Raw genomic sequence first — 17,085 nt, forward strand, 5'->3', positions numbered from 1 at the left:
GCTGGAAAAGATAGACTATCATGAGAGAACCTGAATAATCCAGTAAACCTAGAATGTATCTGGTCGAGGATTAAAAAATCTTTTCCAACTATTAGCAATGATTTTAAAGAAATCAAATTCAGGTTTGCTGGATCACCCAGGCTCCTCTATGATAGTTTATTTTCTCCAGTCTTGGAAAGCTTTAATAAATCAGGCCCAATGTACGAATATTTAGTAGGCCAAAAAAAGCAAAAAACAGAAAGGGCCCTGTTTTAATAATTTAAGAGGAAGTTAACTAAAGATTAAAAAATCACACCTACCTTTAATCCCACAGATCTGTTGATCCATCAGGAGGTTTCTTTGATTGGGTCCAGCATCGTCCCGATATCAGTCTTCCGCCTGGAGGAAGAATCAGGCAGTGCTATCTTCTTCAGTCTTCTTTCTGGTTCTTCTTTGTACGTCACTGACCTTGCACTGCGCAGGTGTGAGATGGGATGGCGTAGATGGGGAAAAAAAGAGTGCCGATCTTACTGTGCATGCATTTTTTTTCTCCCAATAAAGAAAAGGCTCCCCGGACATGCCCAGAAGGAGCAGCCAGAGCCTCCCAGGATGTATGACGTATGTATCCCGGAAGGCTCTGCTTTTCCAGGCTTGCCATGTGGAAACATAGGGAAAACTTAGCAGCATTGCTGTACTATATTGCAGGCTGTATTTGTGCTATAAAGGTTGAATGCCCAGCCAATGGAGTATAAAGATATAACTTGCATAATTCTTCTTTTTGTTTTTTAATAATGAATTTCTGATTCCCTACTTACTAGCTTTTCAGGGTATTGAACCTGTCTGTGTTACAAACACAACAGTTTCTCTTTTTTACATCTAATAAATAACCACAATTTCTCTGGTAATTTATTAGATGTAACAGTGCATCTGTCTAGGTAGACCTGGGATTATATATCAATAGCTAAAAGCAGAAATATGCAGCACGATCCAGTGATATCAGCAAGCCCTGAAGCATTGTAGAAAACCTTGGAGCAAACTTGTTTTATTATATCAAAATAATTCATATTCTAGATTGTGCTTTGTTGCTGAATATGATCCTCTAAATTAGAATAATCTTTAGAGTGATCTTCTTTCTATTGTTTTAGGTAACCCATCTTTTTGATAATGGAGCAACTGTGTTCTTTGCAGTGTTTATGGCAGTTTGGGGTAAGTATAATTTGATAAGGTAGATTGCACAATATGCCAAACTGTGCAACTTCATTCATTTTGTCTAAAACCAACATAATCTGTTAAGAATAGTCTGGTTTATATTTTCCTGATCCTCCCCTTTATGTGATGGGGTTATTGAATAACAGGGTAGATTAGTTTATGACCTATATGGAATATGAGGGATATATCTCTTTGTGTGTTCAAAAATTGTTATATATTATTATACATTTTAGCAACAGTTTTTCTGGAGTTTTGGAAACGAAGAAGAGCGGTTATTGCCTATGATTGGGATTTGATTGACTGGGAGGAAGAAGAGGTAAAGTTTACAGATATCATTAGACATGCAATTGTACATCTACAATTTGTGTTTTAAACTGAAGGGGACCATACTTTTCAAATGAAATTCAGGAAAATGTTATTATAGACTTGCACATGTGATGTTTCATAATAATTCTGACCAATGTCGTCTCAAGCCTAGATCATTTCAATAATGTATCAGTTCCAAGAGAGTAAAATGTACAGGTAGCTGCTCCCCTAACGCCCCTCACAGGGCTTTTGAATTATACTATTCTTCCCCTATACTATGTCTATACTAGACGTGAAATCTTTTTTTCATGTCTCCTATTCATGTTGTCAGGGCTGTTAACTTTTTGATGCGAACACATCAGTATAAACCTGGTTGATGTAACGGTATATTGTTATACTGAAGACTAGGGATAAACTAGAGAGAAACAAGTCTGCTTTGGTTATTATTAAGTTATTATGCCCCGTGGAACCACTTAAAGCAGCACTTGGTAAGGCATAATCTGTGTTAGTAGGAAACTTGTAATTTTTTAGTGGACAATGATTTTTACTGGATTTTTTTAAATAAAATTTCAAAATATATTTTTTTGTTTCTTGTATCCTTTCCAATCTAGGAAGAGATTCGTCCTCAATTTGAAGCCAAATACTCCAAAAAAGAACGGCTAAACCCAATATCAGGAAAGCCGGAGCCTTACCAAGCCTTTACAGATAAATGCAGCAGACTTGTCGTTTCTGCTTCTGGAATTTTTTTTATGGTTTGTAATAACTTGGGATATTATTATGTCCTTTTGGAAGACATCTGTAGCAATATAGCACATACACATAATATAAATTTGAAACAAGAGAAGAGATATGTGCATAATTTATTATTCAAATGTTTTTTCTTTAACACAAAATAGCAGTAAAAAGTACAGCTAATCCAGAAAAACGTAAAAGATAACCCAGTTTGTTATGATGACATGTATGTTTATTGGTTTATTTATTCTTGTTCTTTATTTTTTTTATTAATGGAAATCTAAACTGTAAATGTGTAAAGTCTGCCAGTGCTGACTTCTGTTGATGAACAAATGTAGTTACCTGGTTGTCATGCCTAATCATAAATATTAGTATTTACTGAAGTATTTAGGTGTGCACAAGATCAGAATTTTAAGTTTCTTAAGTAGAGAAAAAGAAGTCAAGATTTGGGTCTTTTTGATATGTAGTCCTGTTTGTCTTTTTTGAATTCTGGGCTTTTCAACTCTTAGAGGTACTGGGCAGGTTGCTTTTCTTTTTTTAAATAATATTCTCAGGTGTGTTTGTGGTTAGGAGCACCATTAGGGAGGAGTCATATACAGTAACCTTTTAAACATTTTGTAGAAAAAGTGCAGTCAACATTTTACAGGGTAAAGGTAAATAGAGTTCCTCCTTTTCCGGGGCTCTGAATGTTAGATTTTGTGTATACTGGCAAACCACACAGGAGGCTCTGACCTAATTTTGTGTTTTCATCAAAAACTTTTTTTGCTTCGCTGTTTGTTTCTAATAATTGTCAATACCATCCCAAACCAAATGGGTATTGAAAATGGCTATTCATTGCCAAGCTGCTGCTCTCCACACAAATTTACTGAATTGTAACAAAAATGCAGATCAGTTCTGATATCACTCTGATTTACCTTGATCTATATTTTTTATCCAGAACAATAAGCACAAAATTCTGACACCCATGCAACCAGCAGCCTTTATGTTTTTTTTAAGTTGAATCATTTTGGAGGAGTTACATTATGTTGATTCTCACAGAATGAAAATTGTATTCCCCAATTTATTACCATATGTCATAATGCTTTTGTAATGAATTCAGAGAATATACTGTTACTAACAGCTGCCTTTTATCTTCTTGCTTTCAGATTTGTGTGGTAATTGCTGCTGTTTTCGGCATTGTAATATATCGTGTTGTGACTGTCAGTACATTTGCTGCCTTTAAATGGGCCTTAATCAGGAATAATTCTCAGGTTGCTACCACAGGGACTGCAGTGTGTATCAACTTTTGCATCATTATGCTACTGAATGTGGTAAGATTCTTTTTATAGCTTTATAGTACGTGAATTCTCTGTGCACTGAAACATGAGAGTTTCCTGGATGTGAAATGATGTCCCTGAGTCTCAGCCCAGTTTAGTAGCTTAAAAATGATCAATGCCTATAAATATTTATGTGTTCTGGTTTTTGATTAGGTAACAATGACAAGAATAAGTCAAATTACACAAAACAACCTGACAATACTAAATTATTTGAGGTGTATTTCTAGATACTTTAAAACTTTTTTGCCTTTCCTTGTTCCCATCCTTTATTGCCTTGACATAACATTACATTAGCATAAATAAAACCTGTTCGTTTTCGTTCTCTAAGCAGTCCTGGCAGAACAGGGTTGGAGAAAGGGTTTGTTAGGGTGCTGTACATGTTTTCCTGAAAATATTACAGCACCCTGTCTCAGTATTTGCTTTTGGGAGGAGTTATGAAAATATCAAATTGCCTTAATGGGTGGATATCAGCCTGAATGGGTGGGCTTTTATCAACAGGTTGTATCTGCATGTATATCACCTTAGGCCAGGAATAGTAAGTCTAAGGAATGGGAAGGATGATGTTGGAAATCATCCAGTTGGAAAATGAGAGGCACTCTTTGACCAATTGCAGCTTTTAATGTAGTGAAGCTCCCAGTGTGCAGTAAAATAATTTTTTTTAGGAGTTATAAAATGCTATTTTTAATGCATATAGAGCTTAACTTGTAAAACACTCATAAATAAACAATAAGCAAAAAGAGTAAGAAGTTTCAGTACAGAAGAGAGGCCTGTGCAAGTGTGACAGATGGAAGGTAAGGTAGAAGTGCAATATTTAAATCAATATTTTGTGGACTTTTCATTTTTATAAAGTTGTAAATTTAATGTTATAACACGCAACTAAAATCATCTTTTGGACCTATTTCACAGCTCTATGAAAAAGTTGCACTTTTCCTCACTAACCTCGGTAAGTGTAATACAACAATTTATTGCTAGAATTTATGAAATGGTTGTGGTAATGTGTCAGTAACACTATACTACCTATATATGTACAGAAATAGCATTGTTTCTATAGGACAAGATTTTATCGCTTTCTCCTCTTCTCTAAAACATAGTGGGAGGGGGTTTGTAGTCCCAACTGGAGACAATGTAACTGAAAGAAATGCAGCAAGGCAGAAAATTAGCTGCTCAGAGCATGTTTTGAACTTGCAGATATTTTAAATACTTTCAATTGTATATCTAACAGTAAAAAAAGATGCAAATATTAGTAGCTTTTTTAATGGTACCCTAAATGCTGCATCGGTGCATGCACTCAACTTTTAAATGGTCGAGCTTCTCTGGACCAGAGCAGCAAAGCCCAGATTGGAGGACTACAAAAATTGACGATACATTTTGTTCTACTTCGCTTTTCTAATTGTATGCTACAGTTACTTTACATGCATACTTACAGATTAGTTGTTTGTCTGGTTTAAGTTGACTTCCTAATACCAAATGAAGCTACTTTTTTCTAATCACCCAGTGTTGATATTATCAAAGTATATCTGAAATACCTTTATGTAATCAGATTTTTATTTGTTTATTAATTTTATATAAAATTGGAATTGTGTATTAGTAGTGAGGAGTTTGTATTGATATATAATTTGTCTATGCATCAACTGAGTATTACTTGTATATAAAATCACTTCAGTACCAGACTAAAATTCTGTGATGTAATAAAACTCACATATTTGGAGCCTGATTTATTAAAGTTTTCCAATGCTGGAGAGGATACATTTTCTTCATTGAAGGTGGGTGATCCAGAAAACCTGAAATGGATTTGCTAGCAAATGTTTTGAATCCTGGACCAGATCCATTGCAGGTTTGCTGGATCACCCAGCTTCACTGATGAAGGTATATCCTCTCCAGCCTTGGAGAGCTTTAATAAATCAGGCCCTTTGGGTTGTATGTGTTGTTTGCTCTTCTTTGTTTCCTGATATTGAGCAAACAGTAGTACAATCATTTTACCGATTAGTTGCACACTTGTTTGTTGATTACTTGAAAATGGTTAAAATCTACAGTTGTACACATGTTTTTGCCCACAGAACAGCCACGTACTGAATCAGAATGGGAGAACAGCTTTACTTTGAAAATGTTTCTTTTTCAGTTTGTCAATTTGAACAGCTCGACCTTTTACATAGCATTCTTCCTTGGAAGGTAAGTCCATTCTTTAACTGTTCTTTTAAATATTGAATTTTAAGGTTCTGGGGATGGAAGTAGTGTTAGATTTGGCATTTTGCAAATTTTAGCATAACAGCCTTGCTTTCTCCAGTAATAGTCATGTATTGCATTTGTCACAGATAAAACACACTAATCCTGTTAAAAAAATAATAATGTATTTTGCACAACAATTATAACTAATTTATTCAAATACATAGGTTTATATTTTAAATAAATTAAATTGTTGGATTGTTTCAAGCTCCTGGTGGTTGTAAAAAAAAAAAGTAAATCAGATGCTTACAGAGCTAAGATATAGGTGTGACAGTAATAAAAAAAAATTGTCTCAAGTAATAATTCCTTGTTGCATGAGTGTCAAACTTTTTCAGGCATCTAAATAAATGTAAATACGGTGTAAGCAGTTCATGTGTCAGTTTTAAGTGACCTGCTTATTTTTTTTTTTTGTTTCTGTTATGAGCTTTTGCTACTTTAAGACTGCTTGATCTCTAATTGGTATACAAAATTGAAAAATAAATCAGAGCTCCATCCTTCAACCATCAGGCAGGAGCTTGCATACTTGATTTTAAAACACAAACAAAGGCTGAACTCTATATTGCACAAATATTGAAGCTGCATGACATTAGCTGGTTTTCATTAATATTTACTTATGGATGTACATTTGTTATCTTTAAAGGTTTACTGGAAGGCCGGGTGCCTATTTAAGACTTATCAACAGATGGAGACTGGAAGAGGTTAGTGTTTTAATTAGGTTGAGCTTGTATCTTTGTAGTTAGGTGCTTCCATTTTTCACGTCAGTCTATTGTCATGTCATGCCATTGGCGGAGTCTTTTGCCACTAAGAGGAGCTTACACTCTAATGCCCCCACTTTAGTCATATATCATAAACATATTCCAAGGTTAATTGGGGGGGAATGCTGATTAATTATGCAATATGTTTTTGGTATGTTGGAGGAGACTTACTCAAAAACAGGGAAAACATAAAAAAAACTCCATGTAGATAGTGTCTTGGCCAAGATTCAAACCTGGGACTTTATTTCAGCAAGGAGCCACTTTGCCACCCTGGGAAAATGTAGCATAGCTGAAATACTTGATTTGTTATCCTATTTGTTTTCCGTTGTTTTTGTAGTGTCACCCCAGTGGATGCCTTATTGACTTATGCCTGCAGATGGGCATAATAATGGTACTGAAGCAAACCTGGAATAATTTCATGGAACTTGGCTACCCGTAAGTATTTGTAAAGAAGTAATACTTTGGTTAGAAAGTTGTTCTATATTCAACTACAGTGTAGCAGTATGAAGACTAGTGATCTGAAATGCTGTAACCTGGAACAATCAGATTATTTGTAACTCTTTAGTTGCACCTGTGTTTTCTGTTTGGTACTGTGGGTTACTATACTTCGTGTTGCCTTATCTCAGAGGTGTCAAACTCTGATCAGCAGCGTCCTTTTTTTTGGGCCCCCAAAGGGCCCTCCCCTGCATTGAAAAAGCGCTGCTACTAAAATTCCCGGCATCACTCGGGTCTATAGACCAGTGGCCATTCTGCCTATGTGTGGCCCCACATTGGACTGTTTTATAGACGCAGGGAATTTTAGTAGTAGTAGAGCTGTTTCAGTGAAGAAGGAGTTCCAGCCACTTATTTGACACCCATGCCTTATTTAATAAGTATAATGTTGATAATTTAATGATGTTGTAAGTAATCTTGGTAAATGTCAATAATCTAGATGGATCCAGAATTGGTGGACTCGTAGAAGATTAAGGCAAGAGCATGGCGCTCATGCGAAAGCTAGCTTTCCCCAGTGGGAGAAAGATTACAACTTGCAGCCCATCAATGCTTATGGGTTATTTGAAGAATACCTTGAAATGAGTAAGTTCTGTTTTTTTTTCCTTTCAAGCCATGATGTGGTCTCACTCAACTTAATCATCTTTTTTACAGACTGGGGAACCTCATTTTATAGTGTACAGGGGTCTTTCCAGAAAGGACCTTTGGTTTACTGAAATTCTCACAGGACCCAATTTATGATATAAACACAAAAATGTGGAGAAACTTATATAGTAAGGGAACCTAAACATAAATTAGCATATACATACATCTTTATTTATATAAAAAAGTATAGCAATGTATCATAAAAGGACAAATATAAATGGCTTTTGAACATGGTCATGTAGAACCAGAGTCTTGGGGTTTCTGAAGTGTCTGAAGGTTTTTTTGTGAAGAGAAAATTACTGTTTGATGTGTAAATACAAGTTTTTTTTTTTCACAGTTCACTTAGAGACTTAGCCCCTGATTGAAGGCCAGTCAGAAAAACCAGTGGCATATTGTTTCATCTACAAAAGTAGAACACGCAAGTGCGATCACAAAGGCTATTAGGGGTATATCACCATTTAATGACCAAAAGAGCACTAAACCAGATAAAAACAGTTTTTAGCCTAGCATTAAAAAGTCTGGATCTTTAGCTTCTCGAATCAAAAATTGTTTTTACTACTGTCATCCGGTTTCTGGTATATATGTTAGATTTTAGTTCCCCATAGTTGGTAATAATAATGGGGAACAATATTAGCCATAATATTAGCCAACAAGCGGATTGTTTTCATTATTTGGATCAGGACTTACCATAACAGCTATTTGTTATTTTGTTATTTTGTGTTAGTCTTATGTACTTATTGATTACTTGTTTAATGTATTTATTATCACTTGAATTAATTTAAATTTTTTTCACTTAACTTTTTTTATTACTGGTCTACACAAAAAACCTGAGTGACCACAGTGATTTCAGCAGCTGCACTTTTTATTTCAGTTCCTTTACATTCGACATATGCTTTAATTGTGCAATGGATCAGTTACAGTTTGATCTATGCATACCTGCCAGAAAGAGGGTGGAAGTTTATTGTAAATATCTGCCTGAAAATATTTGTTGTAGATTCCCACCTGTTACTGTTGTCAAGAAATAAATAGCCTTTTTTGACCATGTCTTTTCCAGACTGATCCCTGAATTATTATGTTTGGTTTACTATAATCAGCTGGTAAACTTTCCATGCTTCAGTGAGAAATGCTGCAGTGTCTGCAATCAAATTATTTTCTCTTTAGGGTATTATAGTTTGTTTGTTTTTTACAGTTTTTAGAAGATGTAAGGTAATCTTTGATAACAATACATTTAGGAAATGAAGGAAAGGCAATATTTGACAGTTTTGACAGTGTACAACCATTCTGCCTCTGTCTTCATGTGTGCAGTAGAACCTCACAGACTGCAAGGCCAGAGATCTGACCTGTTTAAGTGGTTCTACTGCATATGTGTAAAAAACAACCTCACCCTGAAAAAATATTGCTGTTTGTGTTTTAAAGGAAAAATTAATATGCCCTTAGCTAAAATGTAAAAATTACTCAAATCCAAAAGGGCTGTCCCAATGCACTTGCTAGGAACACAGGCCCGGGTGGGTGTCATAATGGAGGAGAGCACAGTACATACTCAGCAACTTCTTTTTAGCTGGTGCCTAATGCTCATGTGGCAGTGGCCCAGCTTTGATGGATAATCTGATTATTAGACATAATGAATGTCTGAAATATTAGACATAAACTTGGTTTGCACTTCCATGTCGTCGGTGACAGTCAGACGGGCTTGGACACACCCTCTTATAACCACGAGCCACAGGAAGTGTAAAACTACTTGGGAAAGATAGTCAACAATGCAAACTTGTCAGGCATTACAAATTTTCCCCCCTGTATCAAAAATATTTTAAAAATCCTGACAGTTCTTCACTCTTCTTGTTTTAGGATGTTGTGTTATATCTTAATGTGATACTAATTTTATCTATTTCCTTGACAGTTCTTCAATTTGGCTTCACAACTATATTTGTGGCTGCTTTTCCACTTGCACCGCTTCTTGCCTTATTAAATAATATTATTGAAATCCGCCTTGATGCTTACAAATTCATCTCTCAGTGGAGAAGGCCTTTAGCATCACGAGCCAAGGACATCGGTAAGGGAGACAAGTCTAGTTTTTCTTGTGTGAGTCAATATAAATGTAGTAAGCCTTTATATGGGGGATCAATTTTGTTTGCTTAAGAAAAATGCACATTTGTTACTAATACAGTATGTTATGTATTAATATGTCTACCTTGGCACTTTGGTGTGTGCCAAGACACGTCAGACTAGTCTTATGATTGTTTGATCACCAGCTCGTCTCAACCTTTTTACCCTTAGAAACCCTTGAAATTGTCACTGGGAACCCCTAAAAAAAACAATTTGGGGTGGGGGGGAAAGGGAAAAAAAGCCTCTTTTATTACTAGCCATTGCATTAACATGGACATTAGTGGCTCCACCACATGATGTTAGCCCAAGAACTATGCAGGCATCATTAAATGGAAGGTTAATGAGCCACAGTTTGAGAAATCCTTTGGAGGAACCCTGGGGTTTTATGGAACGTTTTCACTGATGCCCATAATGGGTAATATATAGAGTCACTAAAAGTTGTTCTAGGAAGCAGCAGACAGAGATAGATGAAAGGAATGGGTACTTTCCAGTGTACCTGTGGGAAGGTGAAGTGGTAATATGTATATATTATATGACAACAGTAAGTGCTCTACTGCATATCTTAGATGAGCATTGAGATCCTGTTATGAATTCTTATACATATACTGTACACCTCATGCTTTAATTCTGTATAATGAACATATATCATAAACTGTTATAAAATGTACATGACACAATACAAACAACAAATACTTTACTCATATTAGGATACAGAATGCTTATAAATATATGTAAATATACACAAAATACATACATATACTCATACATATATTGAGGGTGGGAGTTGAATGTGGTGAACATGTAAAATAATTGTATGGGGGCAAGGTGGGGAAAAAAGTTTACTGGGTGCATATAAATCCAAAATGAACAGGGAAAAAATGCCTCTATGCACACCTCTAGCAAAAAATTGACAGATTCTTAAAAATGGATTATCATTAATTAGTTATTTAGATAAGGCTATCAGGAGTTATTTAGGTCAATATATTAAAATAGGGCCAGTTAAATACTGGAATATGTGTTAATTACTTGTTATTTTCAGTTAGTTACCTGTATAAATTTGATTAGTTAATTAGTTTACAGATTACATTATTTTGTTTGGTTAGTTAATACCTTGATATTTATTACAGTTCAGTCAGTTAGTTGACTGATAGATTTGTTATTTTTGTAATTGAGTGTATTGTTGGTGTAGTCAACAAGATTTGCAAGGATTTTTTTCAAATCATGCTTAGCATTTTGATATATAAGAAAAATTATTTCATATATATTTACATTTAAAATAAAATACATTTAAAAATGTTAGTATAAAGCTGAATTATAGCCTGAAAAAATGACAAATTACAGAATTTGTGAAACAAGCAAATCTTGCATATTTTGGTATTAACCGCCCTGGCGTTCTAATTCTGTCGATTTTATTACGCAAAAATGTTACATTGTTTTGCATGGAAATGTATTTTACATTGTAGGCCTATAATTATTAGGCATAACTCACTGAAATATGTCCAATATTTAATACATTTAATAATAAACTTAAAATAAAAAATAAAGAATAAAATAAAAAAATGCATAAAAACACTGAAAACTGTAATATAACTGTACAGTAGCATGTATAATATATATATATATATAAATAATATAATTATATATATATATTTATATTATATAAAGATTTCTTTGTATTGGATTCAATACATTTATTTTGTATTGAATCCAATACAAAATTATTTGAATTCCCCGCCATGCCTCCCACCTGCACCGACTTCACAGGGGAAACCCAGGGAACGTCACTGCATTAGCCCGCTGAAGAGGACACCACACGAGGATGAGATCCGTCCAGCAGGACACTGAGGGACGCGATCGTACAAGGTATGTGTGTTTTTTTTATTTTTTTTAGCTACCCCGAGCCTAGTATGGATTTTTGCATGTTTTTTTTACCCTGAGCCACACTCAGGAATACTGCCAGGGGGGTAAACTGGGGGACCAAGATAAATATTGGGCTCCTCATATGGTATGCAAAACTTGTGTAGAGTGTCTACGTCAATAACTTCTTTGTGATTAGTTCTGTAAATATAGTGAATATAAAATATATTGACATTAGGTATTTCAAAAATTTAATTTTGTATACGTAGCCATATCTAGTTTAATTTGGCTTATTTTCATATTTCTTTAGTTTTCTATGAGGTTATTATTGAGGTCAATTTTTTAAAAACTAGAGACAATCTAGCAAAGCCAATACTATATTTGGAATCTGTGCATCAAACATACCCTAAAATGACTTTATTCTGCTTGGCAAGAAAATTTTTGTTGACCAGTGTAATATATATGAGATTGATTTGTAGGTAATAAAAGACACATATAAAGTCTCCACGGTTACAGGATAAATAGGAGAATCTATTTTTGATAAAAACAAGCAATGTAGAATAAAATTATATAGGAAACAATTGAAAAGTACATTTTACAACTTTACTGACAGTTAAAAAACATATGCTGGTTGCTGATTAACAAAACTACTAAAAGCGTGCCATCTATATCCTATTAGAACAGTGTAAAAGTTAAATTAATACATTGGCAGTAGTGGTAAGAGTTGCCAAAATAACCATTTATCCAAAACGTCTATTCTAGACACAAAGGTTTTCGGTTTCTCTGAGACATGAAAAGGTTCAATTGAATCTAAACATAAATGCAATATGATGCAGCTTACCAGTCCTAAAATGTGATGACTGCATTTATCGTTCTGTTTCAGTTTTTTAAATTATGTCTTTGTTTTCATGTATGCAATTTTTGTTCATGTAGTCCCTAACAGAATTATCACCTTAAACAGGTATCTGGTATGGGATCTTAGAAGGCATCGGGATTCTGTCTGTTATTACCAATGCATTTGTTATAGCGGTGACTTCAGACTTCATTCCTCGGCTGGTCTATGCTTACAAATATGGACCTTGTGCCGGCCTGGGACAAGCTGGAGAAAAGTACAGTAAAAGTCTCTTAAAGTCTTTAGCTTTTTCATGGTTTAATGATTTAAATAAGACCATTTATTGTGCTTGTTTGCTACACCCTAATTGAAGTATAACAATTTACTAAAGAGTATGTGAAGACAAAACATGGTATGTTTATTATTATGTAACAAAACATTAAACTGCCAATCAGGTTATTTTTTGCTATCTGTGTCATGGTATGCAGATTTCTTGTCATTTATTCTCCTTCGCAGAGGGTCTCTATTCCTTCTCTACTCTTTAAAAAATGTTATTACATATACATAAAAGAAAACAAATGTGATAAATAAATTACTGGGATTTCATTACTATTGCCCCTAATAATATTTTACTTTCTCATTATAACTACTCTAATTAGAGGGACTCTGCAGAAAGTTTCAACTGCTCAACCAATACCTTCATTGGCTAACTTGAGTGAAATGCAAGCCTTCAGGGTGGCTTAAGGGCATGTTTGCACTAGCTGCACTTGCAAGTCTTTTTTTTTGTGTAAGTGGTTGTTGTCGGTAATGTTGCCACTTTTTTTCCCAGTGGGCAACCGGGAGTGGTAAATGCCGTAATAAAATACCACTGGTCTGAACATGTCCTTAATGTTTGGGTTTTCAGAACCATTTTATAATTTTTTAAAGACAGGAAACTGGGACATAAGCCTCAAATGCTAATGCCTTTATAAAGTCATTGAGTGATGCACTTGACTTGCAGTTGACCTGCATATTACCAGATTTATGTGATTCCCGTATACTTGAATGGTAGTAAAAAGCGCATCTGGAGCAAATTTAAGCTTATCAACACAGGCCCATATCCTTATACAGAGGAGCAGGAAGTACTATTAGTGTACTAGAAGTGTATTACTATTATGTAGAAAAAAATATGTAAATTTGTGTAAATGTTTTTATGAATTAGGCAGCTATGGATATATAAAGCTCTTATAGAAACTAATGGCGATGTAAACAAGTATGGGTATACAGGTATTCTTTAAATCACCCCCTCTACCCCCCAAGTCTAATCTTTGCTTGCTTTTTCTGCTCCAAGACTTTTGCTGTGTGGCCAACTAGGAGTCACTAATCATTTTCACTAAAAGCTCCCCATCTACAGTATGTTTGCTTATTGGATAATTGTTCTCATATCCTAAATATGAAGTCCATGTAAAAGTGAATTTCAAGTAAATTTAACAAGTGCACTAACTTGTCATTTTTGTTTGCAAAGGTGCATGGTTGGGTATGTAAATGCCAGCCTTTCTGTCTTCCTAGTGAACGATTTTGAGAATCGCTCAGATTCTGAGTTTCATGCAAGAAGATTTATTGGCACACCTGTAAAATATTGCCGGTAAGAGAAATTGATTATGGATGTACAATATCCTGTTCAACTTGTGTTTATCCTTAAGGATTTCCAACCTTTAGTGCAAAATTCCTATCAAATCCTCAGCTATGACTTAGATCCCGCCATACATTCCCTAACAATTGTTTGCACTTTGCTAACTTGGTAAAAAAAAATGTTCTGTTTTCGCAGGTACCGAGACTACAGAAATCCACCTAATGGTCCTGAGCCCTATGCTTACACTTTGCAGTTTTGGCATGTTCTTGCTGCACGCTTGGCTTTCATCATTGTATTCTGAGGGATCGAATGCGGAGAGAAAAATACCTCATCCAAGAAATGATGTATGAAGCAGAATTGGAAAGAGTGCAGAAGGAAAAGAAAGAGAGAAAGAGAAATGGGAAGTGCCAGAATAATGAGTGGCCCTAAATGTGAATGAAGTGAGACATAGTTTTACATTAACGTGCTGCTCACATACCCAGATTACGTCCAAATTTTAAGTGTTTAATATTCCTTGTACCTAATTTCTATAACTTTTGTTGTCATGTAGAGACAGGACCACTAGGGGGTGCTATGGCTTGCACGGGGGTGGTGTGAGCCCTGAGAAGGGCCAAGGCGCAGAGTCTAAGCAGTAACCAGGTTTCCTCCAGAGCTTCTGATGGTGAGGATGTTGCACTGCTGGTTACTGCCAGGTTGCTGTCCATGGGCACAGCAAGGTGGGCAAAGCGCGGTACCAAATCACTAAGCAGAAGGATAGTCAAGAAAGCCAGGGTCAAGACAGGCAGCAAGCAGGAGAGGTCAGGTCACACGCCAGGGGTCAATAGCCAGGGATCCAGGAGACAGACAGCAATGACACAGAGGCCACCGCAGGCACAGGGAACACAGGAGACACTGGAAACAGCAGGAGGTACAGGTGATGCAGGGATATCCACAGGCAGACAGGAACAGCACAGGGAAGTTGGCTGAGAACCAACAATCTGGACAACAAAGGGTTAACACAGGAGCTGGACAATGGAAACACTGGATTAAGCAACAGGTGTACAGGAACTAGTTCACAGAACTAGGGAGCTCAGCACAAACACAAAGTGCAGTGTGTGAGCTAGCTAAATAGCCAGGGCTGATCAAGAGGCTATCCTCTGATTGACTAGCAAATTGGACGGAATTGATAAAGCTTAGAAAACAGAGGCACACCCAGCTTCAGAACTGCAAGCATGCGCAGGAGAGGGATGCCTGCGCTTTAGTGAGGAAGAGGTAAGTGTGACATCTAGAAGTCACACAACAATGTTTCCCACTGAGAATTAGATTCCGCTAGGGCAGGTTTAGCTCTGCAGTGAGACCAAGCAATTCCATGCTACTTCATGCAACTTGGCGTTTGGCTGTTTGCACCACAAAACAGCAAACTAGCTTTTGCGGATTTGACAACAGGCGGCAGTGAGCAGTACTGAACCACTAACTGCTGCCCTATTTTTTGTATTGGACTGCCACCAATAGATGCTACATATAACGCCTCCCCTGAGGATACGGTTCACTGGCGAAAAGAAGCAGTAACCATACTACAGCATCAGTCTGCATATAGCCTTAGTAAACTTGAGCTGGCCATGCACAGGTATAGATTTGCTGCATTGTGATCTTTTTCAGAACAATTATATAATAATCTGTCCACAAATAGAGTATGAATAGTTGTTAATACTCAACCTGCAAGAGTGTTGTAAAAGATGTTAAAATCTGGCCTTTAAGGTTTATAGCTTCCCCTTTCACATACATTTTAAAAGTTTGCTATGCCAAATTTATGTTTTTTTCAAAAAGTCACAATAATATCTCTTTGTTTTCATTTTTAGGGAAAATATTCAATACCGCTGCACTACTTCACATCCTATTGCATGGAATCCCAGATACAAACTGCAGCACAGCATTAATACCCAGCAAGAACTGATCTACTGTGAATACATCTTGCAATGTGATATTGCAGTGTTTCTAGCTAAACAGCAAGCATGTGATCAAAGGAAGACGTCCTTTCCAGTTTAAAACCCTGTGTAAAAAAGGGATACCGTTGGACATTTTTCCACCTTTTTTGTACTTTTTTCTGCATTTTGCTTCCTGTCTGATTTACATAACTACAAATATTCCTGCCACCATTCTTTGGCTCATAGGATATCTTCCATTTGATCACCAGACTTGGAACTGCAACCCTGTTTACAGTGCAACACATTTTTGTACTTCAGATATTTCTGAGGAAATTTCTATATTATTGTACATCCTATATAAATGTATATATCTGTACATATTTCCAGGAGCTTCATCATTTGTACATAGCCAAAACTAAAGAGAATGTTAAGTTTTCAAACTTTAAATAAGGATTCTTGAGTATAAAGATACATTTTATGCTTGTATAATGTGATGCAATAAATTCAATTATGCACAAGAAATGCTTCTCCCTAGTTTTTTTTTCTCAAATTATTTTGTCTTAGAATAGCCTGCAAAAAGAAAAAAAGAAACAAAATATGGTTACATGAACTTACCATTGGCAAGTTGGTGCACCTAACAATGCCTTAAGGAATTATTCTATTAAAGAACTTAATTACCATGAATAAAAAGGTCAGGTTGGGGAGGAAAAGCTGGGGGACAGCCGCCAACCAAGAAATGAGACAGAGTCTATCTGACTGGGTGTAGGTTGTACCGTACCCTAGGAGAAGAATGACTTTAAAGTAAGCAATTTCAGTGTACGAGAGGAGCCTATATAATTCTGAAAGACTAAGAATAAGGCTAAACATTTAAATAGCTTTTTAAGTAGGGAGGTGTTTTAAACATGCATACAACCTTCACTACAATCTCTCTGTCTTTGGAAAACCTAATATCCGAGCATTCACCAGACTGTAAACCTCAGGACCCCTGCTCCCAGCTTTGGTGACCATATTCTGTGCCACACTCCATGGAATAAAGGAAACGTGAACACAATTTCACACCTGGTTTTAAACCCATCTATAGTGAAAGACAGTTATATTTAGTACTATATTCAAATGAAAAATG

The 17,085-nt window shown here is 35.8% G+C and overlaps 1 protein-coding gene across 1 annotated transcript in view; it reads left to right on the forward strand.

Moving 5' to 3' along the window:
- The window catches only part of ANO4 (anoctamin 4), a 75,513-nt gene extending 59,043 nt beyond the window's left edge, over nt 1–16,470 (forward strand). Inside the window, 15 exon segments of the mRNA XM_072401101.1 lie at nt 1,125–1,185; nt 1,422–1,504; nt 2,106–2,246; nt 3,372–3,536; nt 4,449–4,485; nt 5,600–5,711; nt 6,406–6,463; nt 6,858–6,955; nt 7,452–7,594; nt 9,552–9,704; nt 12,576–12,723; nt 13,951–14,070; nt 14,254–14,354; nt 14,357–14,498; nt 15,897–16,470. Of these exon segments, the coding sequence (XP_072257202.1) occupies nt 1,125–1,185; nt 1,422–1,504; nt 2,106–2,246; nt 3,372–3,536; nt 4,449–4,485; nt 5,600–5,711; nt 6,406–6,463; nt 6,858–6,955; nt 7,452–7,594; nt 9,552–9,704; nt 12,576–12,723; nt 13,951–14,070; nt 14,254–14,354; nt 14,357–14,487 (1,551 nt within the window). The 3' untranslated portion in view covers nt 14,488–14,498; nt 15,897–16,470.
- Nucleotides 16,471–17,085: the final 615 nt, after the last annotated feature.

The sequence above is a fragment of the Pyxicephalus adspersus genome, chromosome 2, assembly GCF_032062135.1.
Source record: "Pyxicephalus adspersus chromosome 2, UCB_Pads_2.0, whole genome shotgun sequence".
Classification (NCBI taxonomy): domain Eukaryota; kingdom Metazoa; phylum Chordata; class Amphibia; order Anura; family Pyxicephalidae; genus Pyxicephalus; species Pyxicephalus adspersus.